At 43.9% G+C, this 22,962-nt stretch overlaps 1 protein-coding gene across 3 annotated transcripts; it reads right to left on the reverse strand.

Moving 5' to 3' along the window:
* Positions 1-620: 620 nt before the first annotated feature.
* On the reverse strand, positions 621-22,030 carry camsap3 (calmodulin regulated spectrin-associated protein family, member 3). Of its 3 annotated transcripts, none has more exons than XM_034539570.1 (17): positions 21,765-22,030; positions 16,247-16,509; positions 9,673-9,813; positions 9,337-9,423; positions 8,012-8,150; positions 7,785-7,924; positions 7,617-7,701; positions 7,470-7,512; positions 7,315-7,370; positions 7,077-7,113; positions 4,953-6,993; positions 4,703-4,827; positions 4,059-4,339; positions 3,878-3,962; positions 3,414-3,532; positions 3,193-3,311; positions 621-3,074 (listed from the first exon to the last, which is right to left on the reverse strand). In XM_034539570.1, the coding sequence occupies exons 1-17, from the start codon at positions 21,895-21,897 to the stop codon at positions 2,775-2,777; spliced, it is 4,194 nt and encodes a 1,397-aa protein (XP_034395461.1). In that variant the 5' UTR covers positions 21,898-22,030; the 3' UTR covers positions 621-2,774. The 3 variants fall into 3 exon arrangements, with proteins under 3 accessions (XP_034395461.1, XP_034395460.1, XP_034395462.1); XM_034539569.1 differs by having other exon boundaries at positions 7,077-7,149; XM_034539571.1 differs by lacking the exons at positions 16,247-16,509; positions 21,765-22,030 and adding an exon at positions 13,238-15,298 and having other exon boundaries at positions 7,077-7,149.
* Between the last annotated feature and the right edge of the window lie 932 nt (positions 22,031-22,962).

Raw genomic sequence — 22,962 nt, forward strand, 5'->3', positions numbered from 1 at the left:
AGATGCTGCTCACCAAGCACAGCTGAGGAGGTGGAGCTTCAAGCCCTGGTGGCACAACAGTGGCGCAGTTTGCTGCTGTGAACTTTTGTACCTCTCTTTTGGTGTTTAAGACCCAACAGTGCTTTTTGTTGTCGATTATTTGAAATAGTATCGGGCATGCACCCTTTAAAAAGCCCTTACCGCTTCAAAAGTATTTGATCCAGGATCAGCTTTGAGAGGGAATATTTAGTAAACATGTGTCGTACTTATGCCCAAGAGCCCATTATTAACAGTATTACCGCAGCCAAACAGCCCAGTCAATCCCGGTTGGCATCATTATTGTTGGACAGATTTGAGATCTAAGCACTACCATGTTATTAATAGGCAGAAAGTGCTCAACTGTGTAAAAACAAAAGAATTGAATAAAGAAACAAATGCATTTTGAAAACCCATAACTGAATTGATTCAAGCATGTTACTATTAAACACATCGGTGTTGCTTTTTCAGTATATACCAGTAAAGCTCTTTTCTGCAGCACAAACTAATCAACTGTACCCACTCAAGATTCTAATAACAAAGAAGGCAGATGGGGAGAACATTATTTTTTTTTTTAAATGGGAATGACAAAAACATAGATGACGATGATTTTAAGAGGAATTTTATTCGTCTGGTTGCTAGCCATAGTCAATTTATGGAACGATCATACATAATGTGCTGGCACAGGTTTGATACGAGAAGAGAAAAAGGATACAACATAAATGTTATGACAACTTCTATGAAATGAATGTGAGACTTACCACCTTAACCTAAAAAAAAAATTAAAAAAAAAAGACAGGAGGTAGAACATGAAACTAAAACATCAATTGCACCATCTAAGGCAAACTAAATAAATACACCTCTGGGTAACGTGGGGATTTCTAGGGGAGAATTGCACAGAATCAAAATATAGTGTTTAACTACCACATATTACTCTTTACAAACGCATAAATACAAACATCCACTAATTCCATATGCACTCCTCCACACTCACTTCTAATCAATAGTCTCATTTCCTGAATGCGGCGCCTAACATTTGTTTTCCACATTTGAACTTCATTTAAAAAAAAAAATTAAATAAAACATTTCTTGGAGGCAATCAGTGATTTGAAAGAAGACAGCTGCACCGCGGTAGCTGCTGTCGTCCTCGAGACTGCAAAGCAGGGGAACAAGCCCAATCTTTTTCTTGTCGATATATTTACCTGATCATAAGCAACTGCAGGGTCAAGTGTTTTTTTTTCCCCGAACAGCACGGACACACTGCCGAACGAGGTGTTTTACAAATGGTCGTCTTACATTCCCCCAGTTATATATGAAAGAGTCTCTCCAGACTGTGTGGGGAAGATGAACGACCCTTCGATAAGAAACCAACTGTTAATATGCAGGAGCACACAAACAGGGAGTCATACAATAGGAAACAGACTCCTGGTAACCTAAAGGATTTATTAATCCCTAGACAAAAAGGTTTAAGCAATTTTTTTTGTATTTTCATTCTCTTACACTCACTCATCTCAAACATACATCTCACTAATGCTTAAGCAGCAGGCTAGCTTATTCATAGCTTACAAAAAGGTCAACTTACTTTTTACAAATCATTGTCAAAAAAATCTAAGTGATCAGCATTCAGAATATATTAAATCAGCATCGATTATCATTTTTCACACACAGCTGTATCCGAGAAATAATAAACATGGTAAAGCCCTCCTTCGTGTTTCCAGTATTGCGTTTCAAAGATCAGCTCAGTTAACATTTCAATTCATTACGTGGTGAAAATGAGAAAAGCAATTTGAGAGGGGAAAAAAAAAAAAGTCACATGAATTTCATTCTTTCAGCGCTCAAAAGGCTGTAGCAAATTTGTCCAGCAAAAACATGTCACAATAGTATAAAAAAAAAAACATCCAGATGTCTACAGCTGAAGGAGTTGGAATGGAGCGGAATGCGCAAACTCGGGGGGCCACAGGCGGTTTTCTATGCGTGTGAGTCCAATGACAACCATAGTAGCCACCGCCAGTGCAGCCCACAGAGGAACCACCCACCACACTTCTTTTTTCTGGCCCTGACAATCCAGTGAAAACACCCATGAATGGAATGAGTGGTTTGTGTGTGACCCTACAATCTTATGAGAGCAGCATTACCTGCCAGTCATTTTTCAGCTAAGATCTCCTATGAGAACAGAGAGCTAAGCCACTCGCCTCACTAGACTGGAGAGAGAGAGAGAAGCTCAGCTCTGGAAGAAGAAGAAGAAGAAGAAGAAAAGGCAGAAAAAGCAATCAGAATCGAGAGGGACGGGAACTACTCTGGCCCAAAATACTGTATGGGCAAAGGCAGTGTAGCTGTCCCCTCTTTCTTACCTAAGAGTTGCACACATTACTCCAGGGGCTGGGTAAGGCAAGGCATGAGGAGGCAGGGTGCAAGGGAAAGCATTCTTCATCCCAACAGAGTCGCATTACATTTTACAATCTAGGTAGACGAGGCGGAGCCAATCAGAAGCCCTCAAGAGAGAAACTATTGTAACTACATTGGCTGAATGAGTAAGTGATTGGCCCGTTCTCATGGCATGTAGAGTTGACTGAATTGCTCTCAGGAATCCAAGTTCGAGAGCTGGCCAAAAGCCTCATCGGTCATGCTGTCCACTGCTAGTTCGCTGGATTCTGCAAGTGCCTCATTGGCCAAAATAGAGGACAAAAGGAGCTAGTCAAGCTGGGAGCTGGTTCCCTGAATGGTAACATCTCTACCCATCTTCACCCAGCTCTCGGACTTTATTTAGGGGTGCCAAGCTTCTTGGGAGTTCCCGGGCGCTTTTGCCAAAAGTGGCCCGGGATGGTGAAGGCGTCAACACTCATGGACATAGTTTTGGACGGGATGGCAGTGAACTGCTTGCGGTCAGAGCTGTACTTGTAAATGGACTCGACCATCTCAGGTGCAATAATCCGAGGGCCGATACCAGTGAGCCGCACCATCTCCTCGGTTTCAGGGTTCATGGTGTAAACGGCTCTGAACTGGCAGCTGGTATCTCTGAAGAGGATGAGGAAGTGGTTGCCCTGGCTTGCCTCCATCTCCTAAAAAGAGGCGGAGATGAAAAAAAAAAAAGTTAGTAGTATAGTAGAAATCACATTCACTTAGAGCCTAGATACGGTGGACCTTTTTGTTGGACTCTGACACAGCCAGATGGTTTACCTCTACAATCTTGTTTTTCTGTGGTTCATTGACCTTGCCGGCCAGGCAGCAGCGGGTGATAGCATTATGGATGATGAACTTATTGGACTTGAAGCTCGGCTCCTTGTACAGCTTTGGTCCTGCAGGACAGAGCATGTCGTAATGTTATTAAGCCAACAAAACAATGCTTTGCTGGATTCATTTTCATAAAATCAAGTTTAATTCGAAAACATTTCACCGACCTGTGTATTCTGGGATTGAGGCGGGGGAGGAAATAGTGGAGCCGTTCTCCCAGTCCTTCTCTCCATTGTGAGCACTCGCTCGTCTTGGTGACATTAGCCTGGAGGGAGAGTGTGAACGGCTAGAGGGATTAAAGAAAAAAAGATTTTTGTGAGAAAATATCAAGTGTAGACCTTGAGGCTGTGTGTGTGTACATGTTGTTTGTTACATGTACCTTTGCCCCTGATAACACCAATAAACAGATTGTTATCAATGTAAATTGTATAATGATATATTGCCCAGCTCATGCTTTTTGTATTGTGAAAAATCTATTTAAAAAAAAGGTGCAAGACATTTATTTATTTCTATAAAACTTAAACATAATCTTGTTGTAAAACCACAGTGAACACTAATGTAGGCTATATTTACAAGCAACTTTACAAGCATTTATTAAGAAAACACAAGCCACCGTCACTGTGCAGGTTACCTGGGAGACTTCCTGACAGACAGGCCTCCAGAGTCATTAGCCATGGAGGACAGGTTCATGGTCGAGCGGGAGTACACCTTCGTGCCTAGAAGGAAGAAGAAGAAGAAGAAGCAGCGAGTGGAGGAAGACGGGCAAACAAAAACTGAGAACAAGGTGGGTAAAGAACATCAGATCTATTTACCCATGAAACCCCTCACAGGGCTACGAGAGAGGACGGAGTCATCTCTGAACACAGCCTTGGTTCTCTGCTTCTTGACGCCGCGAACCGTGGTGGGCTTCTGCCTCAGCACCTTGTCCAAGTCTTCCATGATTTTCAGCTGATGTCTCCTCTCGTACTCCAGCCGAGTGAAGTCTCCTCTGCGCTGAGGAGTGCCCTCGACTGATGCCGGAGAGGTGCCTGGAGTCTGGGGTCTGTCCTCACTCTTGTTGCCCCAGCCTTCGATGATCATCCACTGAGGTTTGCTAAAAAAAAAAAAAGTAAAAAAGTACGGGAAGATACCGTGTGAAACACTGATATCGCTAAAACAATGATAACCACAATTACTTCCTCGTTTGTGGACGTTTTGAAGAAAATTTGAAGAAATGCACGCGAGACATCAACCTTCACTAAATTAAGGCAGATGGACGGACAGTGCAAAAAACGTAATGCCTTTGGCCATGGCGTTTGCTGGCGAGAAGGCATAAACACATAACTGGTGCGTCAGACAAATGATGGCAACAATCAGTTATACGCTTCAGAAATCTAGCTCCAGCAATGACCAAACATTACCAATCGTAAAGCAAAAAATATTATACGTTACAGTCTTCAACAAAAAAGGGTCTCACTTTGCTTCTTTTTCCTTTTCCTGCTCAAGTTTACGTCTTTTCATCTCTTCTGCTCTCTTCTGCTGTTTTTCCAGCAGAGCTGCTCTTCGCTGGGCCATTTCATCTTCTGGTCGCTCCTTTTCATCCTAACAATTAAGACAATAAAAAAAAAAGGGCATGAACACACTACACTGACTTCCCAAAGAGCTTTTGTTTTTAAATTACATTTTTTTTTTTTTTTAAGTGCAGACATTAATAACAATTGCCCTACCTTGAAAAAGAAACCGACCCCTCCTTTCGCCTCTTGCTCCAGCCGTTCACTCATTGAGTCGGAGAAAGCGTCCGGTGCCTGGTCGTCGTCTTCCCCATCTCCTCGCAGAGCAGACAGCGAGATCTCTATCAGGCTACTGTGTTTGCCGTTCGACATCCCTGCAGTGGCATCGCTCTCGTAAGAGCACTCTGATGGGGCACCAGAGCTGCAGCCCCCATCTGCAAGCCTTTCCTTGTTTCCCAAAAGGCCATGGGAGGGCCCGGCCTCCAGGTCCATGCTAAATATACTATGATCGTCATTGGAGCCGACCTCTGACATCGTGTCATCAGGACAGGGAGTAGTGGTAGGAGTTGGTATCGGGGTCAGTGTTGGCGTGGTGACAGGAGTCGGGTCGTCAGAGTCACCGAGGGAGAACGAGGACAAAGTCTGGTCTTTGGATTGCCAAGGACTGACACGACGAAGGTGAGGGATTCGGTCCACGTTTTGAGGCGCGGTCATAACCCTTGATATGGCTGGAACCTTAACGTCCAAGGAACGGCCATGTTGGTGTTTGGGGCTTTTAGGGGGCACAGATTGGGCTCTACGGTGGACTTTAGGGGATTTAGGAGGAGTGGTGTGGTTTATGAGCCTGTGGGATGGCGAGGAGGAGGCCGAATTAAAATCTCGGGTGGATTCGCGCGATAGGCGTGAAGCAGCCGGGGTTGAGGTTTTAGGGCTGGAACTTACAGCTTTCTTTTTGACTAAGTGGTTCTGCTGCTCGGTCAGCCGGTGCATGTCACTTTGCAGAGAGCTAAGAGCCGCAGTCAGCTTGGACACGGCATTGTTATAGTCCCCTAGTGGCGCTACCATTTTCTCACCATGAGTACCAGAGCCCTTCTCTCCTGGTGTACCTGCCTTTTCTTTGGAGTGACTGACCTGCTTATCTGTTTGTCCTACTTTGACATTACCGTCATCCTCCACTGAGGTGCGCTCTTCCTCTTCCATTCGAGTTAGCCGTTCTTCAAGTGTCAAGCGAGAGAGGTCTTCTTCTGTGGATGAGGTGCTTATCTGACCATCCCCTCCTTCCCCTTCGCCCTCACGTTGCTCCTTCTTTAACTGCAAAAAGGCACTCTTCCCCAGTCTTTGTCGGTGCTTTGCAAAAATGGCCTCAATGCGTTTCTTCTGGGCTTCAATAGCCTTGCGCTTTTCTTCAAGCCGAGTTCCCAGCTCAGACATCTCATTGTTGAGTTGAGGGCTCTTGCTGGGGCTTTCCTCAGACTTTTGCGCCCATGTGGTCGACTGAGAGGATGAAGAAGAGGAAGAGGGGTCGCTGGCTTTAGGAGAATCAATAATCTGTTTCTTTTTGCGTTCTGCAAAGTTGGTCATCTTCACACCACTATCAGAGACCTCTTTGCCATGGCCTCTGGCAGAGTGTGAACCAGCAGCTGGTGTGGTTGGAGTGGACTGGGCTTTGGGAAGGTCTTCTGATGCATCAGAGTCTACACTGCCGTCTCTCAAGACCGAGTCATCATCTCGAGAACATTCAGAGGTGTTTCTGATGCGAGTGGGCTCCTTGGACTGTCCCGTGGGCCGGTACATCATTCCTGAGCGTGTAGGAGCAGAGCAGCTGATGGGGGCTAAGTTGCTATATCTGGAACTAGCAGGGTCATCAGGAGAGTGGAGGTAGAAGCCATCAGGAGCACCATCGGGGTGTAAACGAGGCTCCATCTTGCTTTCGTTGTGGATAATTTGGAGAGCCTCTTCAATGGTAGGCAGCTCTCCCGTTTCACTCGCCACAAGGCCGTTCTCCTCTGCCAACCTTGGAATACTAGCAGTCTGGGTAGCCCAAGAAGCTCTTTGTGGGCCGTTGGAGCCGGGGGCTTTGCTGAGCAAATGGCTGAGGTCTTCAGGAGGGGTGTAGGGCACCCGGGTCATATTTTGGCCTGCTGGGTTGAGTTGGTCTGAGCTCACGGAGCGGGTTATCACAGGGTTGCCCATCACGACGTCCACATCACTGTCCAGGCCAAAAGGAATGCTGAAGGATACCGCTGACATGGGGCGGCTAAGAAGAAAAATAAGCATGTTGGTACAATAAAAATAAGTAAAACAAGACTGTTTTAACGGTAATGAATACATGTGTTCTACCTGAGAGGTTTTTTGCTCCATGTCTTTCCAACTCCTTCTATATGAGACATTGAGGTAGACTGAATCAAAGATCCTGAGTACAATAGGGGACACAGACACGTAAAGGCATGCACACCGCACAGGGATGCACAAATCAAGCAATACAAAAATAATAAAAACAAGATTATACAACACCAAAAACAACTAAAAGACAAAGATTGTAAAATGCGAGAAACATATACAAAACACTCAATCGTACCTGATGCAGGAGAGGAGATGGGTAGGAAAGGCTTCTTGAAGATAGAAGGGGAGGTACTGTAAAGGAGAGAAATAATCTTTTAGTTCAAACAAATGCATCCAAAGAATATGCCAGACTACTACAAAAGCAAAATCATATTCAGACAGCTTCTGTACCTGCTACCACTCAAGCTACTTGGCATTACTGGTGTGGATCCATCTAACAACAACAATAAAACAGTCAATAAGATGTTGTCACAGATACTGATTTTAATAATCTTACTGATATGATTACACATTATTACACAATTTGTAGACACTTACCCAACGTGTCTATTGGTTGAACAAAGTCTGGCCTTCGTACTTCAAACCAGCTAAGTAGTTCTGCTAGGAAGCTCAGCAAATTGAGCTAAATAAAAAAATCAGAATAAAATTAGGCATTCAGAAGACAATTTGTGTCTTGGTCGATTAATGATCAGGAGTTAAAAATACCTGAAGCTCCGGTGGGGTGTATAGCATGTCCTCCAGTGCCAAGTGACAGCAGCTCTTCAGACAGCTGTCACAGAATTCATGGATGAACTGCAGGTTGTACAGGCTGTCTGCTACAGACATGGCCTCCTTCATGCAAACATCTTACAGAGGAGGGGAAAACAGTGTGAAACGGACATAAGCAATCTAAAAAAAAAGAAGCTGTTCAGGGTTACACTGTGTGTTGGTACCTTCAAGCCTTAGCAGGCCAGGGCAATAGTAATGTATGACTGCAGCAACAGCACAACCACTGGACAGGTCTTTTACGCCCTTCACCACTGGAAAGATGGGCTTTTGTTTGGACTGCAATTTATCCTTCCTGTAGCGGAGCTAAAAATAAATAAAACAACAACACAAACAAGTCAATCAAATATTGTCATTTGTTAATGTCTGTATGTAAAATATATTAAACCATCATCAAAGTCAGGGTTTTCCAGACATGGTTGGATACCCTGAAGTCTAGCCACACTGATGCATAACAGAAAATGGTTACAGATTTGTAGTATGCATGTCAGAAAAGAAATCATATGCAGGGCATGCTAATGTGTTCACGAGAGAGCGATTGTGAACAAATGACGGATGCAACGCGAGTGACTTAATCAGAGCAGAGAGGAGGAAGGTTGCGTCAGGAGAAAGTGGGACAAATGAGAATCTCAGAAGGCAAGAGAGGGAGAAGAAATGTTTCAGGTGCAGCTCACTGTCTGCAGGGACCAGCTAACTAGAAGCTGGTCTCTATTCACACACACACACACACACACACACACACGTTACTCAGAAGACCAGAGAAACCAGTTGTACATGGCAGTTTCAAGGCCTGCTGGAGTACCAATTGTGATACATGCACCACTCGTGCGTCAACAAACAGGGCCACACGCCCTATTGACATTTACGCTGTGACGTGCACTCTATTACGGATTAGGATGTGATGCCCATTAGTATTCTCACACCAGCATGTGGAGGAAAAGAAAACTAAAAAAAAAAAAAACACACCTGACCATCAGATATTTGCTGATAAATTTGATGAAGACACTGGAGGGATGGAGGGACATGGGGAAGGAGCAGAGGAAAGGAAGGAACTTACAGGAACAAGTTTCCAGTACCAGCGAGTAGGACACTGTCAAGAGAGGAGGAGGGACAGGAAATAGAGAAGGACAAGAAAATGGAGAACAGGAGCACAAGGAGAGGTATTAACCCTAGAGTGGAAGAACGAGAAAAGCTAGAGAAAAGGGTTGTGACGACGGTACTTTCTTGTAATGACAAGACAACCTTGTTGACAAAGCAATGACGCTACTCTTAGTTTTATGGTGTCAACCAATACAGGTTGTGCTTGTAGAATCAGAATCGTCAAAGGCCTTCAAGTGATGCAGAACCAACAATGTGAGCTTAATCCACAGCACTTTAGGAGCCTTTCTATAGCAACCGAGTGCATAATCCCCAACAGATTATAATGCGTGTCTGGTTATAATGATGTGTGGCAAGAGACAGAAATACGCTGAATGTGTAGTGCAATACTCACAGAGGGTTGAACAGGTTGGGGCTCTGCAAGGGCCTGAGACGGGTCATTCTGGGCTCCTTCAGTACATTCTCTCAACTTCTGGTTTAACTGGGAGCATGCCAAGACGACAAAATGGTTAACGCGCATATGTCACAGATCTACAGTACACTGTGCCTTGTCGCCCCGGGTAAGCCACAAGTGGGTTAAAGATTCACAGCGTCTTTATTGATGTAGCTAAACAGACACTGGATCATCTACAACAGCGTTTTTTGGGGAAAGTTCTAATTCTGAACAAGTCATTTTCTGACCGGATACAATAAAAGATGAAACGAGCATCGTTTGTCATTGCTTCCTTACCCCATTAACCCAATTAAGAAGAGCATCCTTCCAGTTGGAGGCTCCACCCAGTAGCTCAACAGAACCACGCGTCTTCACCGCAGTCACCGTCTCCATGGCTCCCATGGTCATCAAGGCATCCATCACTGCCAGGTGAGCACTCTGCACCAATCACATGGGAGAAGGAAAATACAATCAATTACAGCTAACACAATAATGCTGGGGGGGGGGCCCCCCCCCCCCCCCCCCGACACGTTTACAGCTCCAGCAGGGCACACTCCTTATTGCAGAGCAGAGATCACATCCAACTGCTGTGGCGCGATCATCATTTGCCAGCAGCATCCTCCAGAGGTCACAAGAAACCAACTGCGAGTCAGCAGAAACACTAACTAGTTGTCAGCAAGCAAACGCACACACCAGTAGCTGTGGGTGAACTTTGGACCCATGTTTGTACAATCAGTAAGTCCTTAAATAAGCAATAGACTCGTATTATGATAACACGTGTGTCATTCCTCAGCAGCTTTACCTTTATTTGCCTTCTCTTGAGTGGACCACCCGTCTCTTTTGCAGTGAAATATTGCGGTACGAGTCATGAGCAACAGACTACAGGATGAGGAGCTTCAACCAGACTAACAGGAATCACACCAATTCATTCTCGGGAAGAAAAAAAGGTGTTCAATGTCTTTTTTTTGCAGTCAGACAACATGATATATAATATATAATTAATAAAATCTAATCAAGATATTGTTGTTGTTTTTAAAACACAAATACAAGAATACAAACTATAAAAATGTCACCCAACATATGACGTTGCCAAGCATTTGCATCCAACGGACAAATTATAAGAACATTAAAGAGCCCTTTCTAATGGCTAGAGCCCCATTAAAATGCACCATCAACATTGTCAGCTCAGTTAGACGGAGCGCCTTAACTCTATAAACCGATTAGCTCATTATAGACGTTGTGCTGGGTTTTAGCCACGGATCAACAACCAACAGCACTTCATATGTCTGACCTCCACATTGATGGAAAGAAATCTGATTTAAACCAGTTTTCTATTCATTTGTTTTGGTGCAACTACTATGGTAATCACAACAGCTGGTAAATAAAGTTATTTATAGTTTAAGAAAAGCCTCAATAGGACCATAGCTCATTAACGAAGTCTGGACTAGAGTTTTTTCCTATTAACAACTCCTTCGTATAAAGTAAACATATTTAATGCATGATACTTCTATTTTTGTCTTTCGGCTAATTGCAACAAGCAAATTTGATATGATTATAAATTCTGGCCAACCGAGAGGACAGAAAACAACACATTCCTGTCATGGGACCACTCCTTCAATCTCCAACCTTCAGTTTTGAGCCTAATCGGTGCAAATCAGTGCCTGTTCCCTTTTACTATACTTATAAAAAGGCCAGACATTCTTCCTTTAACCTCTTGCGTTGCCCCAGATAGGGGTTGGTGGCAGTCCAGCTGCGTACCTCTGCCCCGTCTGCATGTCTGCCTGCTCAACCCTGATGTAACATGCTGACCTGGGCAGACACTGTGCAGGCACGGCAGGCTATGCCAGCAAAGGCTTGTCAGATAGCATTGGTCCAGGCTCTCTGGATGTGCTTCAGTCAGTCACGGCTGACTGGCCCTCACAACACTGTTGCCACAATGAGGGCTGCTCCTTGTGCGGCTACTTAAAGAGGAAATGTCTGGAGTACGGAAGGGGATGAATGCCTTGCTCCAGGGAATGGGGCTTTTCAGAGCTAGCCACAATTTGACGGATGAATAAAACATGGTGGGGATTGGCACATATTCAATAAGATCGTTTATCATGTTAATTTTTTTTTAACTCCTCAGCCCAAAACATGAATCCTGAGCAATTGTAAGATACTGTTTTGCATGTATGGAGAGTTCTTTCTGATGCAAACAGACAACACACTGTTGTAATTGTGAGTCAGGTCCGTCTTTCAAATCAGAGGGGCGCCGGTTCGATCCCTGCTCACGGCCCGCCCTAGTCTACGTGTCCCTGAGCAAGACACTTAACCCGGAATGGCTCCCCAGCTGTGTCTACGGTCTATGATTGTAAGTCGCCTGGATAAATGTAATGTAATATCTGCAGTGTTTATGGCTTTCTAATTTTCAGGAAGGGTAAAACATTAGATTATACTTCTAAATATAAATGCGTTCTAGTTCAACCCAACTGCAAACTACAACCTCATTAAAATACAACATATAGATTAACTACTAAACTATGACAGTCAATCAAAACTCAATATGATTTTCTCTGTGGAGGTAGGACTTGGAACAAGAGAAACGGCCTGCTGCTAAACTGTTCCAGTAGCTGAGTTTTTGTAGTCACATATTTTTGGATTGAGCCACATAGTGTAATCATAGGTTGGAGCTATTGTCACAGTGTGAAAGGGGGACAGGAAGAGACTGAGAAGAAAAAAAAGGAAATGAACAAGGAAGCATGACAGACCTAGTGGAAGTGGCCAACTCTGTTGTCATACGGTACTAAAGTTTTTCAGAGGAGTTTAATTCATGACAAAAAAGTGCAGAATGAAAACGGGAAGCAGGGGGTTGCTCGTGGATTCCCCGCTGCAGACCCAGGAGAGCTCGCTAAGCTACATCACAAGTCTCCCTAATTAGAGGGGAGAGAGGAGAAACTCATGAACACCCAGCATAGAGCCTGCCAGATCACCATGACAACCAACCAGCTGACCCACAATGCATCTCGACACAAGCCTGACCACAGCATTGCTCCGTGCCACTGGTTTAGCACTGGCCCTCTGCTCTGAAAAATCCACCCGGCAAACAGTTAGCACCCATCAGAGAGAGGAAAAGCAACACCACATTAATTAACCCCATGGACATAAAATCTTTCAGGTTCCATGTGGCACATTCGCTTGCATAATCGTGTCAGCAACCAGTTGTACAAATCAGGCAAAGGGATCTTGTGGATCATTAAGTGAGATTATAATAAGAGCTAAATCTGATTGTGTCTGAAATATGACTTAGCCCCATCCCCCTTCCCCGCCAGGTGCTGGATGGGAGACTAAAAGGGGGATCAACCAGGTCTGGGGCCCAGCTGGGGGATCTTAAGACAAGAAGTTCTCTAAGCACATGATTATATGAACAATTATATGTGTAAAAGAACTGTTAGCATAAGCAAGGAAACCAGTCTAGATTGGATTTACACCAACCTTGTTTAACATACGGTAGATACGTTTTATTACGACTCCACATTAGCTTCTAATCAGGGAAGGCCCAAAGCAGAACAAATGGTGTAAAATGATGAAAAGATAGATTTATGATAGTGTGCCACTTCTATTTTCAACTAAGCGCCTGACTGATGCTCACTTGACCAGAAACCTGCCAACACAGCAGTATGATTTAAGACAAAGTGTCAGTGCCTGTCCAAAACCAACAGGGGACGGGAAGAGGGTTAGCTGCATTATAGCTACATGACTTACTTCGTCACTGTGGGAACAAATGCTTCACCCCATCTGGAGTGGAATCAATAGCAGTAGGTTTGAATGGGATAATTAGGATTATATTCCACCATCTCAACAAACAATAAATGTAACAAATTACTTTGATGTTGTGAGACACGGTAGGTGCAATGGTGGTCATCTCTGGCGTGTCGTCCAATCGTGGATGATGACGTTCAGTCTGCATGGGAGATTATCTCTAATCTGGGCTGGGCCACCACCAGAAGGACAGTTACCAGTAAAACACACACACACACACACACACACACACACACACACACAGGGCTTCCTCTGCTTAGCCTCAAGGGTGTGCAATCTCCAAAGCTTCACTGTTATGATAACCCCAAACTGTAAAGACATTGACGCTGGCTTGGGTTGCAGGAGAAGTGCCATTGACTTGCTGTTTTACCATTACAATATAATGTCAATGATATATCACATTATATGTATATATACACACTGTATATCACTCAGATATGTCTAGCGGGCATCGGTTTACAAGACACCGCCACTTAATATGAACTGAATCCAGAAATGTATATAATAATTTCAAGGCCTAGAAGAGGGATCAAACAGCAAAAAAGCTTCTTAATCACGTTGCAGAAACGTACAGTTGGATATGTCTTCTTTATTTTTTTGCCCTACTTTGATCAGAGCACCAACTGTGTAGTTTTTATATAGAGTGGGTCATTGGCGCTCTGCCCTGATGCTGGTCTAGCAACTCAATCCAGTACCAGCATCTATGGTTAGAGTAAGCCTCAATCCCTGGATTTACACACGAGCCAAATTTCATAATTACCGACAATGAACAACACATATGTAATGTATCAATAACAAAGTGAAAAGTCATCAACGTTTCAGGCATCACTGGCAAGTAGTGTCAACTTTTCTTCTTTTTTTTCTGTACATGCACTATATCTTATCCTCTGTTTTGACATGGATGTTTGAAGATGTAATATACATTAGTGTTGCAGCAGATTGCTGCTGCTGCTCCAAAGCCGTGTACTGGCCAAGACCCACATTGAGGCGCCATCCTTCTAATGCTGCTGCAGCGTGACCCACTTTCTTTGCCTGCCACACAGTAGCTACAGTGCCAGTCAGCGACAGACTAGCTCAGAGAGGACCGCAGGGCCAAGCAGCGACTGGAAGGCTCATATACACCAAAGCATCAAATAGACAATGCAGCATTAATCGCACCAGCCAAAAAAAAAAACGAGTTTATGGGTTAGGAGATGGTCCATGGCCCGGCCTGAAAGCATCACCCAGAACTGCACGCAAGCAGACAGACACACACAAAGTACAAAAACATCATGCATGAAAGAGATCTACTGTGTCGTGAGCCCGTTATTGCTGGTTCACTTATGATGATGAAGTTTACAAACTACCATTTATTTTATCGTCATGCTAGTATTAAAATAAAATAAAAAATGTTCCCATTGAATGACTTGTTGGTGCCAAATGTATGAAAAGGCACATCTGTCAGTGCAGGTGGTTATCGTCAGTAATCCTTAGAGGGCAAGTAGGTGTGTGATCCTGCCTGCAGTCCTGTGCAGACCTCTAGTCGGTGGATTATATGATATTCAAAGCATAAGGCGGGTACATGTGGCATGCTTTGGGCTAATGATTGATGAGATTATATCAAAAGACTAAACCAATGTACAATAGCGGCACTGAAAACTTCTGAAATGGATAGCAAACACTTGAAACAGATACTGAGACATTGTGAGACAATGACTTGTGGAAATAGAGGTAGGTACAGGATAGGGCAAGGATAGGACACTAGGTAATAATAAACAGAAAGGGAACTCCCCCATTAAAGCAACCTTCTACACTCCTGAACAGCGCACTTCCTGTGCTGTGTCTTTCATCTCTTGGTTCCAAAGTACAACTTTGCAAGTATTTACATACATTTTTTTTGTCATACTAGATGTAGCGGTACCACAATATTACATTAACTAACATCACCAGGCTTCCACTGCTCATGGTCAGACAATGTATGTTATTTAGTTTAGAAAATGTCACAATTGCATGCACACTTTTTCCAGCATATAATTAAGCTAATCAGCATCAGTGTCACACCTGCTGCAGTGGCACAAACAGCTTTCCCCCCTTAAAAACAACACCATCCAACCACAGATCCCTGGAGACTCCCTCCTTGGCTATAACATTTTGAATAAAGCGGCCTATAAATGAATGAACCAAGACGGCCGGGGGAAAGGCAGTCGCATGCAACCTTTGGAGGAAGATCTGTAAAGACAGAGGTTTTGTATCAATACTTCAAGGTTGAGTTACAATGAGTCATTGTTGCGTCAGCTGAAGCAAAACAGCATTACATGTTCGAACAAATCTAAAAGCATCCCACTTGTTTCAGACTGTTAAGATTCCTCATTTGAAAATAACCTTAAGCTATCTCTAGATTGTCAGGCTAAAGAATCTAGTACTATATTATATATGTGTACAACACACAAAGACAGAGAGAGAGAGAGAGAGAGAGAGAGAGAGAGAGAGAGAGAGAGAGATACATTGTCAAGGCCAATGAGGACAAACCAGTTTCTCTTGATTTAACTCACTGGGCCAGCCCAGAGTACTCTCTCAACACAGAATCTTAAGTTTCACAAGAACGATTTAACCATTGTCCGGATCTGGAACATCCATTGAAGCTAGACTCTCCCTCCTTCTCACATGCTGGAATTAAAGTAGTCCTCCCTTGTGTCACCATGACTGCCCCTTGTCCTAGCAGCTGGATCCACTCATCCTCTGGGATCAGCATTGGGGTGGGGGGATGGGGGCAGAATTGAATGAGTGGGGTCTTTTTGATGTCCTTTAATCCCTCAAATCAAAGCATAAACTAGCCCCTGTATCAACAACCAAGCCCACTCGACCCCTTCTGCTCCTCTACAGACTCCTGGATAGCAGAGTATCCGGTTACACAGGAGGAGACATTTGCTCCTTCGGGCGATAGACAAACATGAAGCTATCCAAACAACAGTTGTGACATTTCTTTGACTCAATCCCTTCCGACCACTACCAACAACATCGCATGCCAGACTTGTGTGGAGTCATCAAATATATATGTGTTTTAACTGTTTCTATGATCAAACCGTAACGTTACCATTTTGATGGGTTTGTGTCGGAGGTCAGCATCGGTCACCGGTGTCTCCCGGTCTTTGGAGACTACGCCTCTCTGAGTGAGGAGCTGCAGCAGGGCGACGTTGTCTTTGGGCTGTGCCTCGACGCCGGTGCCCCCCAGTAATAGGCTGTACGTCCGGCAGTAGAGCTCCGAGGACTGCAGGAGGCGCGTGACTGGCGGTTTAAGGTGCTCCTGCTCATACTGGTCACAGTAGAAGGGGTCACGCAGCTCTGCAGGGACACTCTCTACCAAGGGACAAAACATACAGACACAGTTAGATCAGGTCATTGAGCAGTGGAGCTTGTAGAGAACCGATTGCAACCTTTTTAACAAAACATTATGTTGGAGGGAGCTGTATTTTGTTCTTTTGTTGATGCCGGCAGATTACGACCAAATACCCTTGAGCTGTAATCATATGAGTGAGTAGAGCAGAGCAAGCATCAAGGTCAGTGGGGCATGACGGGCTCAGAGGTTGGCATCTGCACATTATGAGATGCTCCGCCACTTGTTTAGGGATCTCAGAAGCAGAAATAAGCAACAGGATCAAAAACTAACAGCGAATGAGAAAACTCAAATTCTGTCTCAACTCAAGGAAACTGAATGCGTCAGTGTAGCACTCACTATTAGGAACTAGCTGAAGATATTTAAAGAATCTTATCGAACTGGCCTTTCTGTACATAACAAACACAAGTCTAAAACATACGCTAGACGCACCCTCTGTGAAACTGGTTTCTCTGCATCCAGAGCATCACACTCAACAACCTGTATATCGCTATGCAAACATACTGGAATAATTGTTAAAGGGCCTGCAGAGGGAAAGTTGACAAGTGGTTTGATCTGAAAAGAGAAAGGAGAAACTTATGAGTGGCTACGACTGTGCCGAACCGAACACAGAGGGGTTATTTCAAGGGAGATCATTATAAGTAATGTAATGGATCCAGACATCAGCCAACAAAACAAAACGCCCAGCTTCAAAGATTTGACAATGCCCCGTTCGCCCTCTCAGTCAATGATGGCTATTGTTGTCGGACAATATTGTCAGTCATGCCACATGGTCCATTTTGTTGTAAATAAGCTCCTGGTTGCCAGAACTACAATGATCACTTTACTGCTGTATTCACTGTGACACGCCCAGCAAAATACATACCTTTAGCCTTGGGCCCCATGTAGATAATACATGTAAAAGAACAAAAACTTCCCCAGAAGGCAAAGCAGGATGCAAATGCCACAACTGGAGTGAAATGAGAGAGATCAATATGAGCTTGATTTCCCTATGAGACAGTCCGGCCATGAACAATGACTTAGTGTCACAGAAACAAAACGTGAGGTGGTGTATCCATACACCATTTTTCCAAACTGCTCATCCATAATAGCAACAATCATAAGAGAGCGCACATCTAAAAAGGAATAGAAGGTAACACAAAGACTGACCAGTTGGCAGCCTTAAGCGTCATCAAGCCCAACCCAAAAGGACTGCGATACCTCCATAATGTTGACATCAATAGAAGTCCAGGAAAATATTTCTATTAAAAGTGTGTTTGTGACAGCCTCTGTGAAAGTCACTTTCACAGGTCACGGGGGTCAGTGCTTATCATCCATTCTAAGTAAGGAGGCAGAAGTAAATTGTGGGCAAAGTTTAATAACACGTTAATACCACATTGGCATGGAGGGTAAGCAGGGAGACCAGTCATAACGTGGAGAGGTTTAAGGAAGCGTACTGAGACGATTTTTCACCAAGAGACTTAATCCAAACCACCTGCAGGTGTTCTGTACTGTGGCTGACCACGGGGGCAGCAACAGTTCAGCTGTGTTTCCTCTCTGTCCTGACCGGCATTGATTGATTGATTGATCGCCCGCTGATAACAGGAGCCATGTGTCTGCTTTACTGACTGGCTGAGCTTGTGTGCTGGTCGTGTCACAGAGCAGCATAAACGCATCAAAAGAATCCTTTGGGTAAAAGGGTTAGACAATACCCCCCTCCCCCACGCATTCCTTCTCACTTTACATTTAAGTGGAACAATCCGCATTGGATTGCAACAGTAACAGTTAACATTATGTAACCCTCTCTATTAATAACATGACGCATCAGTTTGCAAAACCTGCTGGATTTGACAATCTAATCTAACATGGCCACTTACTGGAACCCTGACACAGATTAAATAATGAATAAGAGCTCAGATATGCAGAAGTGTGCAAGGTAAAGACAAGAACTTTAAGATCAGCCATACCAACGCCCCTATGGATCCTCTTCTGGGCTCTATCTAAAATCAGTATCTAAAATAATCAATAAACTTTAATGGCATTGCTGATGCATCAGCTGTTCCATTCCCTTGGTCAAATCGCTGAAAAGGGACAAATATGCATGCACGCAAATCATGGACTCAATGAATAATAAATGAATCAATAACAAACGTCCGACAGTGTGTGCTTTGAAGGAAGAAGCACAGATTAAGCACTAGACACGAGGCGTCTCTCGACTCCCTGCACATTCACAGGTCAACTTGCCACGGACGGGCCGTCCCCAACCGCCCTGTGTATCCTGTACCACATCACTGGCAGTGCTCTATTACGGCATTACAAACAGCCGCTTTAAATTGCATTAAAAAAAGGGCCAGATTACACAGACACACATCCTATAGAAGGAGAGCCTGATTACATTACGGGTGCTTGAGAGACTAACAGGACCACATAGGGCGGCAGAGTGACAAAGTGGGCAGGATGCGTCTGCCTTTGGGAAGTGTCCTCACGGTGGACACCAACTACCAACCAAATCTGTGTATAATGTTCTGTAGCGTATTCCCTGTGGGATGTGGTAAATGACTTCTTTTTCAATAAAGTATCATATTATGCTGAAACGCACTGCAATTCAGTAACTGTATCAACCAGAGTGTGGAAGAGTTTTATAATGTGAGCCAATAGGACGTCCAACATCTTGAGTAAACACTAATGGCAAGGTAACATCCTCCTCAGGTCCTTGTCCCTTGTTGACTCACCATAGTTACAAAAGGTTGTGAGAGGGCGAGTAATACTTCATATGCGAGCCAAGCAGCTTTGTATCTAGGTGGAGCTAACATGTTTTAAAGTAACACACGTTTTGACACATGCAGGTACACGGTGGTTTGGTTTCACTGGCCCCAAAGAAAAGAAAAATCAGGGGACAACAAAAGAGACTGATGACCAAAAACAGTTGTTTCATAAGTGGAAATTGAGTTAACAACTGAATTTTTAAAAAAGCATGGACTACGAAGGAAAACTGAATTTGCATACGTCATCCTGATAAAAAACACATCAAGACTACAAACTTGTGTATCAAGAGTGTCTGGTCTCATTCCGAAGTATAAAAGGTATGAACTAGTTTGAGTCACCCTCAAATGATTAATCCGTCACAACTACAACCGTGCCAAACTTCCTTCACCTTGATAGAAAAACATTATGCATAAACGACTTGTCAAGTCATTATTAAAAAATAAGACACTGTCTCTGTGTACGGAGCAGACACATTTCTAAGATGCAACTCTTAAAATGCAAAAAGCAATAAACTATTATGTGCAAGAGGGAAATAGTATGGTTGACATCTACAAACATCCAGCACTAACTATTTACAAGTAAAGAGATTTTAGGCTGGTTCTTAATGTTATTATCAAAGTCCAAACATGATGATGATCTCCTTTCCTCTCCTAAAGGATGCTTCTGTGTTTCCTTCGCTGAAGGAGACAGGAAAATAATTTCAGCAGCTCTTTTCTTTAGCATTTAGGAAAACTGTTCATCTTGGGCACTGTTGTAAATTGATATTTGTACAGTCTTTAGAGATGGTTAACTTTACACCATGGGTTTAATAGTGGTGGAGATGAGGCTCACAATCTACTAGTGACTTTGTTAAAAACGGTTTTCTGTGCAGTATTTTTCCTGTGTGTGTGTGGGGGGGGGGGGGGGTCATGCTAGCAGAGGTATTCCAGTCAAAGCCAAGCCTATAAGCAGCTTTCAGATTATCGTGATTGCACATGGATTCATTTTAGGGTAACTTATATAAAGACTAGAATGTTTTGTATTAAATAGTTTATTACATAATTTGGCCTTTACAAGTTCCTGTTAAAAGCTACTGTCCAACCTTCTAAATAAATCTAAATAAAGATATGCAATGCATACAGTGTGCTGTCCATGTGAAAGACCCAGAGATTAAAAAATGACGCCTATTGTTATCGTGAGGTTAATTGACCTGGAAGAGCTGAGGACCAGATGACCCGGTCTGGCACCTGCTGTGCGATCTGTTGTTCTACCCAGCTGAGTTATTTTTTTTTTGGGAGGGGACTAGATGATGTCATCTTGACTTTGCAGAAATGTTCCTCATGTTCCTGTATCTCAGCACAGAGAGTGACTTTGACCAGAGGGCGTGGTTAAGGTGCTAAACAAGAGCACACAGAGGCAGCAGCAGCCTGTAGTCCTGGACAAGGCCGGCCTGGGATTGTGTGAACACACAAGTCATGTTGTCAAAGTAAAAGAGGGGAAACATCACACATCCTTCGAGCCGAAAACCTTGACTATTAACCTCCAACTGGAGTATTTATTTACATGCACATCCCAGGAATTACAATGTGCTTTTATGCTGTCTTTCAGGAAAACCCTCATTAGACTACTGCGTGTACTCCAGATTAAACAAAAAAGGAGCATGTCACCGTGCCTTTCCCAAACAGGACTGTGTTGGTGTCTTCTTTGAGAGACACAGACAGTGCTCTAAAACAGAGAGAGGCTTCTTATCACCTCAGGGTCAAAAGCCGGCGCTGCTCGTCTCCAGAAACCGGAGGCAAATCCGTGTCTTATGATACGTGTGACCTACGCAACGCAATTATTTAAGTGGGTGTTTTTTATTTTAATTTTTTAGGTTTGTTGACTGAGAATATAAGAAACCTGGCAAACTGCTACGGTATTTCACCAAGTGACAAATAAGCCATTTGATCCCGAATACCAATTGCACGAGAAGCTGGTGTTCACATTGGCTACACGGGGGCTGTCAACACCGAGCGTACTATAAAAAAAAAAAAATTTTTAAAAAAAAAACCCATCATGTGCCAAGTGTAACCGGATTAAAAACATAGCCAGTAGCCTGCGATGTGTGACTGGAGCCCCGGCGGCTAGAAACGGGTTAGCGTGATAAGGCCTATAGGGAGGAGGCCCGTTCCTCTGACTCACACACACAGCTATACCTACTAAAAAAATGTGACCACTCACTAAGAGAGAACAAATGACATGTGTCAGAGTCACAAGAATGTGTAGCGTGCATGGTCCCCCTTTCATATGCTGCTCTTTGTGCTGAAAAAACGCTGATCTATACACACACACACACACACACACACAAACACTAGTTTCCCTACACGCATGTGCGTTTCGCTACACTGCTGCCCAGAATATAAATATTGATAGTCAACAGAAGGATAGGGATCGTTAATGACTTCTCTGAATGGTATTGACACTCAGCAGGCCCGCAGCCTGAACTGAAACCTACCTGCACTGCCGTAGGACTTCGCCAACAGCCATCCGACACTTGCGCATATTTTTGCTTTAGTGCAGTCATACAAATCCAATGGCTTTATGTCTGGGACCACAAAAGTCTTTCTCACGGTAGGAGAGTCCACCATAGCGAGTCTGCGCAACAAAAAAAACACGTGAAGCGGTGCTGGCAACACACACACACACCCAAAAAAAAAAACGCGACTAATACAAGAATATTCACGCAATCATTATTATTTTTGTGCTGACTATTCCACGCGACCAGGGGGGGAGGGGGGGTGGGGGGGTGTGGGGGGAATACAAATGTGCGTTTAAGGTTTTTTTGTCGGGAAAATATCCGCCGCGGAGCTGCTTCCAAGCCAGTTGATGTCCCTTTTTTTCGGTGCGGTTTCGTGGGCGTAATCCCCGGTAAATTATTCCTCACGACCGAGCGAGACCCCGATCCGCCGGGATGTTGGAGAAAAACGGACTATTCCCCTCGTTTTTGCCCTTCATCGTCCGCATTGCTGTGTACTCCGTTCGCCGTGCGCAGCTCCACTGAAAACCGGGGCGATGACTGACTACCAGGTGCTCCACACCGGCATCACTCACTCATCTCTCCGTCCAATGGGAAATGAGCTCGCGCAATGGAGGGGCGGGATCTCCCTGTGTGAACACAGGCAGCAGGTGGAGGTGGATGCAGTGCAGGTTCATATGCTGGCAAACAACCAGGTGAGCGCCTGACCGGACACCCTCAAGTGACCTAATACTACAAATATCACTGACACTAACGTAAGTGACGGCTCTGAATAGATTTGTATACACAAGACAATATCTCTAAAGTTCAAATATCTATACGACAAAGTGAAAATACTCCACAAGTAAAGTCCTGGATTCCGAATAAATATGAGTAAACACAACTGCTAACACCTGTCGGGTATGTAGGGCCTCTATAGATCTAATTATGTATCTTTTGAAAAGGTTGATTTCGAACCAAAGCAACAATATATCAGTCAGATGAATGTTATTGAGTACAATGTAATGCAGTTGAAGTATAAAGAAGCGTACATTGGAAATACTCAAGTGCCTCAAAAGTATACATATGTGCAGCACTAGACTGAATATACTTTGCTACTTTCCAGCCCTGAAGGCGACATTGTGGTCCCCGTTACTGCCTGTATTTGCTTTTAAAAAGCACAATCTCAAGTTTTATT

Source organism: Cyclopterus lumpus, chromosome 8 (assembly GCF_009769545.1).
Source record: "Cyclopterus lumpus isolate fCycLum1 chromosome 8, fCycLum1.pri, whole genome shotgun sequence".
Taxonomy (NCBI): domain Eukaryota; kingdom Metazoa; phylum Chordata; class Actinopteri; order Perciformes; family Cyclopteridae; genus Cyclopterus; species Cyclopterus lumpus.